This window comes from Hemibagrus wyckioides, linkage group LG02 (genome assembly GCF_019097595.1).
Source record: "Hemibagrus wyckioides isolate EC202008001 linkage group LG02, SWU_Hwy_1.0, whole genome shotgun sequence".
Taxonomy (NCBI): Eukaryota; Metazoa; Chordata; class Actinopteri; order Siluriformes; family Bagridae; genus Hemibagrus; species Hemibagrus wyckioides.
The window spans coordinates 3941360-3958927 of NC_080711.1; the positions used below are offsets into that span (position 1 = coordinate 3941360).

The following is a 17568-nucleotide window of genomic DNA, read 5'->3' on the forward strand; positions in this document are numbered from 1 at the left end:
TTTAATCAGGTTGAGGTCAGGACTCTGTGCAGGCCAGTCAAGTTCCTCCACACCAAACTCACTCATCCATGTCTTTATGGACCTTGCTTTGGTCATTGGTGTGCAGTCATGTTGGAACAGGAAGGGGTCATCCCCAAACTGTTCCCACAAAGCATGAAATTGTCCAAAATGTCTTGGTATGAATCTGAAGCATTAAGAGTTCCTTTCACTGGAACTAAGGGACCGAACCCATCGTCTTTGCAGGGGTGTCCCAAAACGTTTGGTAATATAGTGTAGATATACTTTATTGATCCCATGAGGGAAATTCTTGCAAAGAGAAAGTGTTTTGTGTGTCTTACAGCTGCTGTAGTGCAAGTGCATGCAGTAACTTGTTTCGTGGATATTCCACTAAGCTATAAACATATAAAAAGTGCATTGTTCTTTAATTAACAAAGAACTCTAAGGATCATTGTTCAGTTACAGTAACTCTACTTGATAATTTTCCTCTAACAGCAGCCTCTGAGTGTTGTATTTCTCACATATTGAAATCAGAATCCAGAAACCGGGTCAGGTTTTCAGTCTTTATTGTTTTCATCACATTATGCACCATCTGGAAAAACCTCCGCCTACGCACACAGCTGGAGTTTCCGACGTCACGGCTTTTGCGCTAACTGAAACGAAACCGGAAGGAAACACTGGAATAAGATTCACGAGGCCATGGCGCAGAAACCGTGCACGAGGAAGGACGTCCTGTGTCGAGCTTTAAGGACGAGTTTCTGCATTATTTCTGCAAGTTCTGCTGGTAGTTTGAGTTAAAAAGTTCTGAATCTCCAATAACAATCTCATAATACCGCTGTAAATTCACATTCTGAGATAAAGGTGGTGGAACGTCGGCGCCATGCAGCTTGGTTTGTGTCTACACATGAACCGTTCTCGGTCCTGGAGTAAGCGGCGCTAAGCGATGAACACATTCAGAGCGTCTCGTTTATGCTACGAAACATGACGACGTGTAATGATTGCTCGGTAACGTAGGAGTGCACAAAACTAAGCACCTGCCTTTGTGTGAAACAGAAAGTGTGTGTGTGTGTGTGTTCAGACTCATGCACTTTGTGTGTGCGTGTCGTCGTTCAGACAAGGCTGCGGCGGCGGCTGCTGGCTTCGCAACTCTCTGTGAGAGATTAAAAAAAAATGAAAAAAAGTCCTCCTTCAACCCGTTTCTGTTCTATACACAACTATATACATACACTTCGAGAGGGAAAAAAACAATAGAGGAGAACCGGATCTGTTAAACCCTCGTCATCGAACCTATTAGAGGTGGACGATATGTGTGGAAATGTCATATCACGATACTTCACAACTGACGAAGTCGCAATATTTGGTTTGGTTAAAATAAACAGAAATGGAGCACTAGTGATGGTGGATGGTAAAAATGAACCCAGGTACAGAACGAATGGTAAAAAATACTGCTAATTTATCGTGATATTGATCTATCATGCTGCTTTATCGGCCAGACACACGTCCCAAGAGCTCCGTCTCCTCGTCCTCGTCCGTCTCTTGTCAAAAGTCCCAGTCGTCTACGTCCAGGTGGCTGAGACCGGACTCCAGACTGGCGAGAGCAGAGGGCGGGTCCTGAGGTCTCACGCACTCGAAGCTGCCGATCGGCGAGACGGGACACAGGAGATCGGGCAGGGCCTCGCACGGACGCCGCTTTATCTGGAACAGAAGATGAAGTGTTTCTAGAAGCTTCCACAACCAAGGAGTCTGTACATGGGATCTGTTACTCACCTGCTTGAAGAAGGAGTGACCGATCAGAGCGTTGGCGTAAGGTCTGTGGGAGGAGAAAGAAAGAAAGAAATCATGTGATCTATCACACAGCGTTAAATAAAAGAAAAATCGGACAGATGGAAGCTGCATCAGAGCTCAATTTGCTCAAGCTTATCCAAATTCAGTGCCGAGCGTGTCGGCTAACCTGCTGTCATTTGCATGAACGGGCAAATGATTTGTGACACGCCGAAGCGCTAACTCCAGCTATCGCTCCTATCTGCATGAGGTGGCGAAGTGCAGAAACAATTTTCTTTTTTTGTTTTTGGAAAATATAAATAAATAAAATAAAATAAAAATAAAATAAAATATAAAATACAAATAAAATAATTTATTATTATTTTTTAAATAAAAATAAAATACATTTAAAAATAAATAAATAAATAAACAAACAAATACGAACAAATAAATAATTTTTTTTTAAAGTAACGATTTTCAACAAACCAAAATAAAAAATATAAAATATAAAATACAAATAAAATAAAATAATTTATTTTTAAAAAATACATTAAAAATAAATAAACAAACAAAAACAAATATGAACAAAAAAAAGGAATGATTTTAAACAAACTGAACTGGAAAATAAATAAATAAATAATCATAAAAAAGCAATGATTTTAAACAAACTGAACAAAATAAACAAACAAACAAACAAATAAATACTGTAGCACTGACTTTAATTTTCTAAACGTGAGCCGGTGCGTCAGAGGTCTGGATCAGATCCGCTCTCGTGGTTCAGCAAATCGCACGCACTTATGTAAAATATCTAGCACCATGAAGCTCACTGGAACTGAGACTCACTACAGAGCTAGAGACCTGAGCTCAGAAAAGGGGGAGGTTTTTTATTTCATTTACCCTTACTGATCAGATGAACAGTGAAAGAAAGAAGGTTTAAAGACAAACGGAGAGAAAATTAGGAGTCAAATTGAAAACAAATGACATGGAACTGCGCCAGAAACTAATCATTTGTTTATAGGTGTTGAAAGTTCACCGTCTTCACCATTCTGTTCTGAGATCAGGATCTTTCTATTTAGAAATTCTAGCAGCTGGATCTTAAAAATATTGATTAAGTATGGGATTCATTATGCTGTAACAAACACAATCGGGAATACGTCTAAAAGTGGAACCAGGAGGAAACACGTTAAAGTGTGACGTGTGATCTCCAGCACCCAGGCCATGACCATCACCTCTTCTCAGGGTCCCTCTGCAGGCAGAGCTCGACGAAGTTGTGGAAGTGTGGGCTGAACGTCCGGCTGTAAGGGTTCGGCTCTCCGTTAGTGTGACGCGCCCCACCGGCCCCTGGACCCTCGCAGATCCCGGAGTCCGCCCCAGAGCGCGAGGACTTCATGCCGAGTTCCTCCGCCGGGATGGTGGTGCTGTCCAGGAGACATGGGACTGTACCATTTAGCTTCTCCAACAGCATCTGAGAAACGACAAAGACAAAAATATAAATAAAATATATGAACAGATGAATAAAGAGCCGAATTCATGAGTCAGACTGAATGACGGAAAGAAGGAGCATCCTGATACGGATCAAACATTGTCCACAGTTTATAGTCCACTGTACGTAATAAAATCTTAATTTATCTGCTCTTCATCACGCTGTTATTCCTTTAGGAACATGTAACTTAAAGCTGCTGTAGACAACTTCTCAAGTAAACTGGAATGATTTAAATAGCCAAGGAAAAATAGATGTGTGTATATATATATAATGATGACTGCTGAGAAAATAAGCAAGCCGTGTGTGTGTGTGTGTGTGTAGGTTTACCTGTGTAGCAGGCATGTCTTTAAATGGCACATGACCATTGGCCAGCTCACAAGCTGTAATTCCCAGACTGTAGATGTCCGAGCGGAAATCATATCCCTGAAGATTCTGTAAAAAAAAAAAAAAAAATCCACACACACACAAGTTTTGTCATAACATATTAAGTGTGTATGTGTGTGTGTGTGTGTATGTGTGTGTGTGTGTGTGTGTGTACACTTTTCTACCTGCTGTAGCACCTCAGGGCTGAGCCAGGGCAGCACTTTGACACTGTACTGGGGGAAGTCGTGCACCACTCGAGCTCTCTGACCGTGTCGGATTAGACTGAAGATGCTCCTCAGACCTGAGAGATACACCTGTCCATCTGCCGAGATCAGGATATGACTCGCCTTCACACTCCTACACACACACACACACACACACACACACAGCATTCAAACATCTGGTCTGAATTAAAAGTGCCACACCCACACCAGGGTTAAAGAAGGATGCACTATTATAGAAGAGAGAGAGAGAGAGAGAGACAGTGAGTGAGACAGTGAGAGGGAGCGAGAACAAGTGAGAGAGAGAGAGAGAGAGAGAGAGAGAGAGAGAGAGTGAGAGGGAGCGAGAACAAGTGAGAAAGAGAGAGAGAAAGAGAGAGAGAGGGAGAGAGAGAGAGAGAGAGAGACAGTGAGTGAGACAGTGAGAGGGAGCGAGAACAAGTGAGAGAGAGAGAGAGAGAGAGAGAGAGAGAGAGAGAGACAGTGAGTGAGACAGTGAGTGAGACAGTGAGAGGGAGCGAGAACAAGTGAGAGAGAGAGAAAGAGAGAGAGAGAGACAGTGAGTGAGACAGTGAGAGGGAGCGAGAACAAGTGAGAGAGAAAGAGAGAGAGAGAGAGAGAGAGAGAGACAGTGAGTGAGACAGTGAGAGGGAGAAAGAGAGAGAGAGAGACAGTGAGTGAGAGGGAGCGAGAACAAGTGAGAAAGAGAGAGAGAAAGAGAGAGAGAGGGAGCCCGTTTGACTGTTTCTCACCGGTGCACATAGCCGTTGTGATGAATGTACTCCAGCGCCCGCAGAACCCCAAGCAGGATGTAGGCGATAGTCAGCTCACTTAAACCGTGTGTGAAGTGAGAGTTGATCAAATCTCGTGCTGAGCCTAAAGAAGAAAACACACTCTCTCTCTCTCTTTTCATAAATACACTACATTTACAACACTGATATGTCAGCATGTCCCTGATGGCTCACCGTAGGCCATGAACGGCGTGATCACCCATAACTCGTTCTCGGAGATGAAGATGCTCTTGTAAGGGAGGATGCTGGGATGGTGGAACAGCTTGGAGACATGGATTTCTTCCTGACAGAACAGGAATTATGTTACTACAGTTTACCACCATCACAGGAGAATCTTCAGGACTGAGGAGATAATGCTCTGAGGTTTCTCTCTAACATGATAAGCTCTACCCTCTATCTACCCATCCATCCATCCCTCTATCTACCCATCCATCCATCTATCTACCCATCTATCCACCCATCCATCTACCCATCCATCTATCCATTTCTCTCTCTCTCTATATTATATATATATATATATAAATAAAAGTATGACTTGTCACTCTTTGATTATAATAGTATAAGAGACCACAACACTAGGATGTGCTGTTATTGGAAACTAATCCACTTCTGGGCGGTTACAGTAACTCTGCTTTGCATTGCGGCGCATCACATTATTCATTCATTGCTAGTTTTTCTGTTACAGCATTTCCTGAGATAGAAGAAATATAAATGGAGACACTAAAGACCTGCAGGTATTTGACCATGTCGTTGGTACAGGACTCCATATCAATCCTTCGTATAGTGACATGTTCTCCGGTGTGTTTGTATCGAGCCAAGTTTACTATCATCAGGTTTTCCAGACCATGCCCTACACACACACACACACACACACACACACCAGAGAAAAAAATAAATACATAATATTATCAGAGAATGTATGGCTTTTTAAAATTTCCAAAAACACAGCATGTTTTCCATCATCATGAAATTCTAGAAATATGCAAAACGGAAATAACTTCTGCTCGGAACAGTTACATTTGCATACTAACACCTGACTGGCTCTTGTATTTTGTTATTTAATAGCAACCTAGATTCTATAATACAATATAAAGTTCCTGCTACACTGACACCAAGTGATTTAATGAAAATTTACAAGAAACAGTACAAGAAATTATGAAGCAGCTCAGAAATGATGGAAAACTATATACATTGATCAGGCATAACATTATGACCACCTGCAGAATATTGTGTTGGTTTTCCTTTTGCTGCTAAAACAGCCCTGACCCGTCATGCACTGTGTATTCTGTCACCTTTCTATCAGAACCAGCATTAACTTCTTCAGCAATTTGAGCAACAGTAGCTCGTCTGTTGTATCGGATCACACGGGCCAGCCTTCTCTCCCCACCTGCATCAATGAGCCTTGGCTGCCCATGACCCTGCCGCCGGTTCACTACTGTTCCTTCCTTGGACCACTTTTGATAGATACTGACCACTGCAGACCGGGAACACCCCACAAGAGCTGCAGTTTTGGAGATGCTCTGATCCAGTGGTCTAGCCATCACAATTTGGCCCTTCGTCAAACTCGCTCAAATCCTTACACTTGTCCATTTTTCCTGCTTCTAACATCAACTCTGAGGACAAAATGTTGACCTGCTGCCTAATATATCCCACCCACTAACAGGTGCCATGATAAGGAGATCATCAGTCTTATTCACTTCACCGCTCACTGCTCATAATGTTATGCCTGATCTGTGTATATTTTACTACTGATTCCACTGCCATTTAAGAAAAAAAACCTTTATTGGAAATGAAAAGCGGTATATAAATAAAGCTCATTATAGCAGAGTAGGTAAATAAATAAGAGAGGTGTAATGTCTGACCGATGCTGGTGAGGAGCTCATAGGCACTGCTGTCAGGTAAGAAGGTTCCCATTGTGTCCCGGTGTGGGAGGGAGCTCAGAGATTCACGACTGTCTTCATGGGCCTGGAACAGGACACGGTGAACACAGTTACACACACATGCTTTGAGCCTTTTTTAAAAACACAGCCTTAAATATTACAAAAAGGAAGTGCTTAAATAAAACAAAGACGGGAGAAGCACTTTCTGTGGTTCGGTGAAGGTTTTCAGTCATCCAGGGAATCTTGTATGTCTTGTAGTAGCAGTGTGCCCAATTGTAGCTTAGTCATTATTGTGCTGTATTAATTACCATAAGGTTATGGGTTCATATCCTATACTGAAAGCACTGTATAACCTGCTTAACTACTCAGGTAAAAATTCAAGATTGGATTCTGGCTCACTTGTAAAATACACTACATTGTTTTGGGACACCCCTCCAAATCATTGGATTCAGGTGTTGTTTTTCAGGGGTTGGTCTCGGCCCCTTAGTGCCAGTGAAAGGAACTCTTAATGCTTCAGCTTCATACCAAGACATTTTGGACAATTTCAGGTGTTAGGGATGACCACTTCCTGTTCCAACATGACTGCACACCAGTGCACAAAGCAAGGTCCATAAAGACATGGATGAGAGAGTTTGGTGTGGAGGAACTTGACTGGCCTGCACAGAGTCCTGACCTCAACCCCATAGAACACCTTTGGGATAAATTAGAGTGGAGACTGAGAGCCAGGCCAAAACAGGGACGTCTGCCTTCACATGCACATGAATGTAATACGGAGTTGTCCCACCCTTTGCAGCTATAACAGCTTCAACTCTTCTGGGAAGGCTTTCCACAAGGTTTAGGAGTGTTTATGGGAATTTTTGACCATTCCTCTAGAAGCGCATTTGTGATGTTGGACGAGAAGGCCTGGCTCACAGTCTCCACTCTAATTCATCCCAAAGGTTTTCCATTTGTGCAGGCCAGTGAAAGTTCCTCCACACCAAACTCACTCATCCATGTCTTTATGGACCTTGTTTTGGTCACTGGTGTGCAGTCATGTTGGAACAGGAAGGGGTCATCCCCAAACTGTTCCCACAAAGCATGAAATTGTCCAAAATGTCTTGGTATGAAGCTGAAGCATTAAGAGTTCCTTTCACTGGAACTAAGGGGCCGAGCCCAACCCCTGAATACAATGATTTGGAGGGGTGTCCCAAAACTTTTGGCAATATTGTGTAGGTCTACACTGATGTTTAAATCATTTAAAAAGCAGGAAAATCCCAGCATTAGATGAAAGTCCAACCATCTTGACTTCCTACTACAAGACATGAATGTGATCACTGACTGTGTTAACACTAAAATGCAAATACTCACCAATACAAACAGGCAAAATGAAATATTGGTATATTTAATTAAAAACAAATGCAAGATAGAGTCATCACACTACACAAAAAAACCCACTAGTGCACACACACACACACACACACACATAAATACAGGGGTAAATCTTTTAATTTTCCCTCAATGACAAACAAATATTTAAACAAACCAGAAAGCAATTTAGTCAGCTAGTTAGTTTCAGTAGCTAACAATTAAAGACAACGTGAAATGAAAAGGTCAGCATTTTTCTCTCACAATTTGACATATTTTTGAGTGAAATGCCATATTTTGCTGGGAATCCTAACAAAAACATAATCTGGGTTTGTATCTGTCATGAAAACATGAGATATATGAGATTTATGAGATGTTATCCTGAGGTCAAACCCTAGCAGCCATGCTAAAGGAGCTGAAAGTGACTCGACATTTTCTGTGTCAATGATGGTGTGTGTGTGGGGGGGGGGTGGGGGGGGGGTGAAAGATTTACCTCAGAGAACAACACTCCAAACAATCAGAGGATGTTTGGGGACAAAATTACGCACAAAATTAAGTGGAAGATTACTGACCACGAAGAAAATAGTATTTGTTAAGTGTTTGGTCATGTTTTATCTGCATTTTCATTTCAGGTTGTCTTTAAGAGTGGCATCAGTTAGCTACCTGAGCTAGTTAGCAGCACACTTGTTTCTGATACTTATAGCTCCCTTAAAGTACATACTTCTGATACAGACAGAGAAATAGTTTATGCCTTATGAAGAATTTTTATTTAGAGACGTTAAAAGAATTTGTTCAATAGACCCTTTTTCTGTTAGCAAACGTTGTGATGTCTTTTGTGGGCGGAGCTTAGGTGGAGGTAGAAAGATTTCCCTGACCAGTAGTTATCAAGTTTGTTTTTAAACAATGACTGGTCAAAATCCCAATTTATCTGACTATGTTAGGTCACTCACTGTCCAGGAAGGCAAACGTAATTTAACAAAAATGAACTTTAATGGACGGAACCGGATCGGCCGACCCGTACACGCTCACTCAGTGGATGGACGATGTGACAGGATGACCTCCGGTTGAGTGACCTGACATCTACACCTATATGAAAGGGGTATAAATCATTAGGTGTCTACTAGTATGTGCTGAATGTTCACATACAAGACTTAAAATACAAAGATTTAACTGATGACATTTGTGTAGTGACATCTGAAGTCCTGTCCAGCCAGCGCCAAGGCCAGAAGACATCTATGTACCAGGCATGGGTCATTGTAAACAGAAGAAACAATTCAAAAGCTCATATCTGAAACCACAATTAATATAACACTTATAACTAGCTATGTTGTTGTGTTAGCTATTTAAGGTGGAGCTATATGTTAGGATGCGGAGGACCAAGCATTTTTGATGACTGATTCTGTCCAGTCCGCTCGTTTTATTGCCTTTAACCACAGCTGTGGTCAGTTTTTTGTCTGGCAGTGGCAGCAGGTTTGCAATAAATTTCAAATTGGAGCCTGTACTCCGTCGATTCTGTCACACAACAAGATAATGTTTGTGTTCCTTGCGCCACCGACTCTGTACTGGTTTGTATTGGCTGCCTCCAGTATGCCCACTGTTTTGCCTCCAGCTAGCGCTGTGACGTCGGCACAAAAAGGGTCTATTGATGCTATTGGTACAGAGTTTCCATTATAGCACTGATGAAGTCACAATTTGAAGACTAATGTTCACTTAATTGAATAATTATATCACTTATTTGTTCTATTTAACATAGATAAATGTTATATTTTATATCTAAAATTAAGTTACAGAAAATCTACATTAAAAACTGCTATAGCTGTAATCAGAGTTACATTATTTCTACCTTAGCTAAGCTAACTAGTGTTAATTAATTTCAATCTATCTTTTAACACAGTCGTAACAGTTTGTCTGATTTACTAACATCATGCTAATATAAATGGCAGCGTTTGTTCATGCTTTTCATACATTTCAGGTTACTTGGTTAATAATCACAGATTACAGGCAAATTACTGAACAAATTGGAGCGTGACAGCATTTGTTTCAGACAGCAGAATTATTTTTAACTCAGTTATGATTGTTTAACCCCAAAATCGGAGGAGGCAATTCTTCATACCAAATCTATTTAGACAAATTTGCAAAGACCGAGGTTAGGTTAATAGACTCAGCAGGTTTTCCCACATTGAACCACTTCATATGCCAACACATCTGACAAACTGGGTGTTTATGACAAATCGACAAACAGCAGGAAGTCGTAAAAGCTGCAGGAGACCATGAGTTAATACACTGCAGGGTTTCTGAAGCCACCAGCACACAGCAAGGCCAGAGAATGGGAGTGTGTCATGTGTTCGTCGAGTCGAACACATGAAACGCCATCTCACTTTACATGCTGTAGCCTTCATATTCTCTACATCTCCCAGCATTGGGAGATTGACAGCACACACGTACACACGACTACAGTTTCAAACACACTGACAGTGAGTCGATCGGTCCAGCTTGATGACTGGACTGCACACAAAGCAGAAGCGTTAATGAAACAACAGGCACAACACTGATGTCTAAAGGGACCGGGTTCATCCCAATGATTAAATCTGATTAAATCAAATACTAAACTAGTGACCTTTAAAGACTATATTTATTTTCTTAACATACACAAAATATGGTTACACTGCACCCACCCTGACCAATACAATGCTGAATCACGTGATGGAGATGGAAAAGAAAAAATGTGGCAGTGCCCACCGTGTGGCTGGATTTATATATATTTATATATATAAACACATTCCCCATTGTGCACCAAATAAATCTTCCAAAGACTGATGTGAGACCATTCTGTCTAAGTAAAGAGCATCAATGCATGAAGCCAAAAAGCAGCACAATGAGTCCATGCACTCAAGCACAGGGGATGGAACCACACACACACACGCTTATACAATACCACAACTCCCTGTTTGGATGATCACACAAATTGGTGCAGTCACGCATGCTCGCACACCCAACACACACACACACACAGGCTGATAGATGGCTGCGAAAGCAAACAGAGATCCCGCACTTACTTTCCTGAGTGGGCTTGCCTGAGCTTGCTCTGGGTAGAGACACCACGCAAATGACGCAAGAGACACACAGATACACAAACAACCTGAATTTAATGAGAGTCTGATAATGTGACATTATGCCTCGAGGGAACTTCGACCATGCCGACAATGTTAGTGATTGTGGTGTTGGGGACGGCTTTATGGGGCTGCTTTGAACCGCACTGGTTTCTGCTGCATGGCTGCACATAATTCAACTGTGAATGATTTCATTTACGGAAGATTCCTGATGACAAAACTCAAACAGAAACTGTAGCTGTACCCTTACTGTACCCATCTGAACTAACCAGAGTGTCTACCCTTGCCCATTCTAAACACACCCATCAAGCCTACCCTTGCCCTCCTTTAACTCACCCATCAAAACTTCAATTGCTCACCCAGCAGATTTGGCACCCCTGAACCTATCCATTGTCCACCAGTCAAAAACACAATTACTTACCCAGCAAGCTGACCACTGACAACCCTCAACCTACCCATCCAGCCCACCCTGGCCTACTAAGAGAGTCCACATTTACCCACCACCAACTCACACACTGAACCCACCCTTGCCAGCGGAGCCAGCAACCCTTACTCACCCATTGAGCCCACCCATAAACACCATTAATCAACCATTTGGGCCCACACTTGCCCACCCACCAAGCCCACTCGCCCACCTACATTGCCTATATTACCATCCTCAACCCACAAAACTCAAACACAAACTCTAGCTGTAATTCACTGTTTACAAAGTACAGTCTATACCCATACTGTACCCATCTGACCTAACCAGAGATTCCACCCTTGCCAATCCTCAACACACCCATCAAGCCTACCCTTACCCACCCATCAAAACCACAACTGCTCACCTTGCAAGCTGACCACTGACAACCCTCAACCTACCCATCCAGCCCACCCTGGCCTACCAAGAGAGTCCACCTTTACCCACCACCAACTCATGCACTGAGCCCACCCTTCCCAGCGGAGCCGGCAACCCTTACTCACCCACTGAGCCCACCCATCACCACAATCAATCAACCAATTGGGCCCACCCACCAAGCCCACTCGCCCACCTACATTGCCTATATTACATATTATTTTTTGCCCATCCTTGACCTACCTTACCCTCTCCAAATTCCATTCCTGCATTGAACATCCTGTTTCAGAGTACATAATGATAGTTGTGGAGTTTTGTCATCATTTTATCTCCTAGTCAGCATCCTTTATCAGAACATAAAAACAACATAGATAGAAACAACATCATTCTTTTGACACTGCTGCTGTAGAAACATGGACCTACCTGCCTTTAATCAACTGCTTCAGAAAAATTGGTCTGTTACGGATTAATGTGTGAAAGGAAATCATTCATCTTACCTGAACTACAAACTGACAACCAACATTACACATCAATGTATGCTTATTTTTACATGTTTATACCACAGGAAAAGGAGGCAGCAGCCAGATGCAAACAAATACGAGCAGAGCAGCAAGGAACATCTCAGGATAGATCGAAGTGACAGCAAAATGCGAGGCATATCAAAGCAAAAAAACCCAAAAAAACAAACAAGCTAAAAAGCTTCCACTTGCGTCTGATTGAAGCTAGACTTTTACGTACTATGTAATACTGCAGCCACAAAAAATCCCAGGGAACATGGTGTGAAGTAGAAAACATTAAATTAAAAAATGAAATAAAAACGTGTCAGAATACAGTCGAACCTCAGCATAGGAACGCCCTCCTTCACGGATTTTTGCGTTTTCGGCATCGAACCAAACTATGGCTAAGTTGCGCGTACGTCCGGGAGCTGCTCAAAACTTCTTAGCGTCAGTGGAAAGCCAAGCGAAGCCAACTGAATAGAGTTTACAAATTTTTTTTCAGTCAGTGAAAGCTGTTTGGAAAGTCAACCCACGATACCAGCGCTGTCTTCGACATGCATTCAAAAGCTAGGTGATTTTTCCGGGCGTTTTTTGTTCCCAGATTGGTGGCGTTGGTGGTCTGTTCTATTTTTAGCCCAAGCTTGGTGGCACGACTTCCTGTGAGGAGCCTTGACATGGAATGCTCGGCTTGGGTCGGTTCTTTGTAAGCAGCCATACAGTTTACATACGCTTTGTACTGGTCATATTTTTGAGCGTCTGGAACGGATGATCTGCATTGCCATTATTTCTTATGGGAGAATTTGTTTCGCAATACAAATTTTCACCCTAAGAATGAATTAAATTCATATACACTGTGCATCAATATCTGCCCTGTGGCATTCCAGTACCTCTGAACCACACTGACAGACAAACTGATGAACTTTACACTTCATATTATTAAAAATATTAAGGCAAACCATTTAGGGTGAGTGATTTGAACAGAAAACCAGACAGAAAACAAACCAGTAGCTCAAAATGCTAGCACTCAGTCTGATTGAACGTACCGACGTCAGACAACTTGCGTTAATCGACTGAGCAAATGGATTTATTTCGATTTTAGCCAGGAGTCGTAAACACAAGTATAGCAACCAACCAAAAATAAAACATTAAACTGATTACAGATGCAGGTTCCCTGGGACTTTAACCTAAAATTATGCAACATTAAAAAAAATATATATATACACACTGATTCACATCAAAACTGGTGCATCATGGGAAAAAATCTAATATAATCTCCCAAGCACACAAAACACACACATTTACGCTGCAAATGATATGAAATAAAAGATTTCGGCTTGTTTTAGCAGCATGTTTCTCAGAAGACTGACAATAAGAGCTGAAACCTGTCTACATAGGATTGTTCAGTTGAATATGCTGGGGATTTTTGTGTAGTCTGACGAGGATAATTCTCAAATCAATCGAATAAAAATCCTGTAAAGATCTGTGTTTACGGAGACTATAGAGTGAGTCCAAGTCCCAGGTTTTACATTGTGTGACTTCAGTTCTTGTCTCTCGGCCGAATTCTATACCAGACCCTGATCCCTGTGTGTTCTCCACATTATACGATGAAGATCCTCTAAGGGAAGACCTACCATTAAGGGAAAGTACTACATCCTGCTAATATCTCTTTGTCCATTTCGATTCACCATTAGTAACACTGCATCTCTAGCTATTTTAGCTAAATTGTCTATAGTCCTATCTGTGGCTTTTCATCGAGCGTCACATGACGTGAATCATCCGTCTGTGGCTCTGTATCTTTATATGTGATTCTTTTTTCTCTGCAAAGGCTGAAAAAAATCATAAAGCGTAAAGCCTCAGCTGGGGTTTTGCCAACATGTCCATGACATAAGCACAGCAACAGCCAGATGTTCGGTAACATACTCACCACCAAATAAGTCCAAATCCCTCAGACTCTCCACGCTCAGTTTCTCTGACACCCAACGCTAGCAAAAACAAACAAACAAAATCAGCCATTTTAATGCTTTGACAACAGAGCTGAGTTTCTCACACAAAAACACTGGATGAGTGAAAATGGTGGCAAACTCGAAGCTCTGATTCATATACATGTATTTGTCGCAATGTTGTTTATAATACACCGATCAGGCATAATATTCTGAGCAGTGAGAGGTGAAGTGAATAAGACTGATGATCTCCTCATCATGGCACCTGTTAGTGGGTGGGATATATTAGACAGCAAGTGAAAATGGACAAACGTAAGGATTTGAGAAAGAAGAGTTTGATGAAGGAACAAATTGTGATGGCTAGACCACTGGATCAGAGCATCTCCAAAACTGCAGCTCTTGTGGGGTGTTCCCGGTCTGCAGTGGTCAGTATCTATCAAAAGTGGTCCAAGGAAGGAACAGTGGTGAACCGGTGACAGGGTCATGGGCGGCCAAGGCTCATTGATGTACGTGGGGAGCGAAGGCTGGCCCGTGTGATCCGATCCAACAGACGAGCTACTGTTGCTCAAATTGCTGAAGAAGTTAACGCTGGTTCTGATAGAAAGGTTTCAGAATACACAGTGCAGGACGGGTCAGGGCTGTTTTGGCAGCACCAACACAATATTTAGGGAGGCGGTCATAATGTTATGCCTGATCGGTGTATATGATGTGTTAATGTATAATAAACATCGGAAACTCACCAAAAAAGACATGGATCCTAAAGGTAGATGAGTGTCTACACCATCAAAATAACATTCAACGTCGATATCTGCAAAAATAATAAATCACAAAACATAGAAACAGTGAATTAAAATCAATATATATATTTTCTTTCTACGCTGCGCTTTGCCAACACACTCCTGCGATTTTTTCTGTGCACCGGTGCAAGCTTGCAGATGACGCAGCAGTAATCAGTACCAAAAAAAAAAACAATGTGCGCAAAGAAAAAATGCACCCTGAACACCTTCATTACTTTATTTAATTAAAATAAAAGGATAAATAGCAACAGCCAAGATTTGTTTGTTACTACATTGTCCACTACACCACGATTCTAGTCCCTGTGAATGAGCTGTTACTATAGAAACGATAAGGCGTTCGATGAGCGCATTAATATTATAACGCTGTGATTTGGTTTTTCAACCGGCGCTACTTTTCCTCGCTGCTGCTATAGAAAAAAATTGACCAATCAGAAGCGAGAATTCAACCGCGCTGTGTTATAAATACTTACGTCTAGTTAGTGCTAATGATAATGCTTACTTTTCAGTTAAGCAGGCTGGATAACTTAATCGATCGCTCGTTCAAGACATTAGGGTTTAAAAGCGTCGATTTTAGCATTTAATACGATTTCATCACATTTCCATCTCAATTCAATCCAAACGCTTTGTAAAGGGTGTGCAATCTCTTAACAAAACCATACACGCTTATACTGTTATAACTGGCTAACAGTTTGGCTAGCATTTTTAGAGTTAACTTACTCCTGAGGAAGAGAAAGTATCCGGGGTGCTCAGAGTTCGTCTAATGATAATAAGTTCTTTAAAAAAGAAAACGTTTAATTTCGTCTGTTTACCCTCCTGTCACTTCCCTCCGAGCTGCGTTCTGCAGTCTGCAGTGCACATGCGCATCACGCCCCGCGTAATAACGCGCATGCGCGATTACTCTTCTATTCATTCCCTCAAATCTACAGGCTCAGGAGTCGACTCTTTAGCTAACAAAACGGCTCATTTATTTATTTTTTAACATTTACCTATCTATTGCCGATTGTTCCTGTAATACCCTGAAATAACATTAATTTGCATGGCGTTTATTTTTCATTAATATTTTCATCATTTGGCTCAGTTTACCCTTAAGAGTCGGCTCTCAAACGGCTCAATGGCGTTTTTCTAAGCTGGACAAAGTTGGCAGTATTGTTCAGTGATTTTTCTGTTTTAATTATAACTGAAATTCTTTCAGTAAAGCCTTCTAAATCACGAAATGACATGTTAGATTTTATAACAGAGCACCACATTTTCTTGATTAAGCAATAATAATAATAATAATAATAATAATAATAATAATAATAATAATAATAATAGTAGTAGTATCAGTATTATTATTACTATTATTATTATTCATTTATTTGTATTTATTAGTTGTTTTGTTTCTGTTGTCATTATTATTATTATTATTATTATTATTATTATTATTATTATTATATTTACTTGGAGTGGCTTGCACTAGTAGTTTAAATCTCATAAAATACATTATGACTTTTTTTTTAAGACAGAAAATTAAACCTTACAATTTAAAAGATGTAAATGTTGACAATAAAATTACAATAAGCTTATCACCAAAACAGTGTGTTCAGATTCGACCTGCATTCATAAATATAATATGTTCATTCCTAGCCCAAGGATATTACAAAGGAATTTCTGAAATAGTTAATTAATTATGCTAAATTTTATAATGGAAAAAAAATGCCATAAATATTTTTCTTTAACAGAGTACCGTGATTAAGCAATAATAATAATAATAATAATAATAATAATAATAATAATAATAATAATAATAATAATAATAATAATAACCAAAACAAAACAACAGCTAATAAATACAAAAAATAATAATAATAATAATAATAATAATAATAATAATAATAATAATAGTAGTAGTAGTATCAGTATTATTATTACTATTATTATTATTTATTTGTATTTATTAGCTGTTGTTTTGTTGTTGTCATTATTATTATTATTATTATTATTATTATATTTACTTGGAATGGCTTGCTCTAGTAGTTTAAATCTCATAAAATACATTATGACTTTTTTTTAAAGACAGAAAATTAAACCTTAAATGTAAATGTTGACAATAAAATTACAATAAGCTTATCACCGATACGATTATAGACACAAAACATACACAACACGTCGCCTTTTAATGACGTAGTACACAACAACTGGCAGCTAGACTGCAACCGACGGTAAAACACGGTAAATTTCGTCCGTTCTTTATTTCAGGTACCGTGCCTACGTGTTTATTTCACAACTCGGTGCAAATGCCAAATAATTACACTCCAAACCTAAAATACATACTTCATGCTCATTTCCTGCATTGAATTTTGTCAGGATAAAGCGATAACCTTTATGTTGCGCACGCGCACGCCCACTTGCTACTTCAGCTAGCTAGCTAGCTAGCTAGCTACTTTTGGAAATTAGCAAGCTCGTTAATTAGATAGCGCGCTGAAATATCAGGATTAGTTCATTAATAAACGATTATATATGTACGTCAGTATATGATGGTCTGGAATCTTAGCTGATTAGTCTGATGC

General features: G+C 40.4%; 2 protein-coding genes across 7 annotated transcripts in view; one reads left to right on the top strand and one right to left on the bottom strand.

Annotated features, from left to right (window-relative positions):
* Positions 1 to 546: 546 nt before the first annotated feature.
* Positions 547 to 16217, bottom strand: strada (STE20 related adaptor alpha). 5 transcript variants are annotated; one of them, XM_058375331.1, is made up of 13 exons: positions 15737 to 16217; positions 14963 to 15030; positions 14207 to 14264; positions 10897 to 10925; positions 6479 to 6581; positions 5345 to 5466; positions 4791 to 4899; positions 4578 to 4701; positions 3790 to 3961; positions 3569 to 3673; positions 2988 to 3223; positions 1765 to 1807; positions 547 to 1692 (listed from the first exon to the last, which is right to left on the bottom strand). In XM_058375331.1, the coding sequence occupies exons 2-13, from the start codon at positions 14972 to 14974 to the stop codon at positions 1537 to 1539; spliced, it is 1269 nt and encodes a 422-aa protein (XP_058231314.1). In that variant the 5' UTR covers positions 14975 to 15030; positions 15737 to 16217; the 3' UTR covers positions 547 to 1536. The 5 variants fall into 5 exon arrangements, with proteins under 5 accessions (XP_058231314.1, XP_058231323.1, XP_058231349.1 ...); XM_058375340.1 differs by having other exon boundaries at positions 15829 to 15906; XM_058375366.1 differs by lacking the exon at positions 10897 to 10925 and having other exon boundaries at positions 15829 to 15842.
* A 952-nt stretch (positions 16218 to 17169) lies between these two features.
* Positions 17170 to 17568, top strand: part of ddx42 (DEAD (Asp-Glu-Ala-Asp) box helicase 42) — an 8448-nt gene continuing 8049 nt past the window's right edge. The window contains exon 1 of one of the 2 annotated variants that reach the window (XM_058416180.1): positions 17170 to 17230. The gene's annotated coding sequence lies outside the window, so the exon portion shown is untranslated. Of the gene's footprint in view, positions 17258 to 17568 lie in introns of both variants that reach the window. The other variant, XM_058416172.1, reaches the window with a different exon arrangement.

Bases quoted from the DNA above. Each gene is read 5' to 3' on its own strand.
- strada (XM_058375331.1), bottom strand. The intron at 3,674-3,789 runs GTAGAAAAGTGT...TTTTTTTTACAG, and splicing joins GCCCTGAGGTGCTACAGCAG to AATCTTCAGGGATATGATTT. The intron at 3,224-3,568 runs GTAAACCTACAC...GTCGTTTCTCAG, and splicing joins AAGACATGCCTGCTACACAG to ATGCTGTTGGAGAAGCTAAA.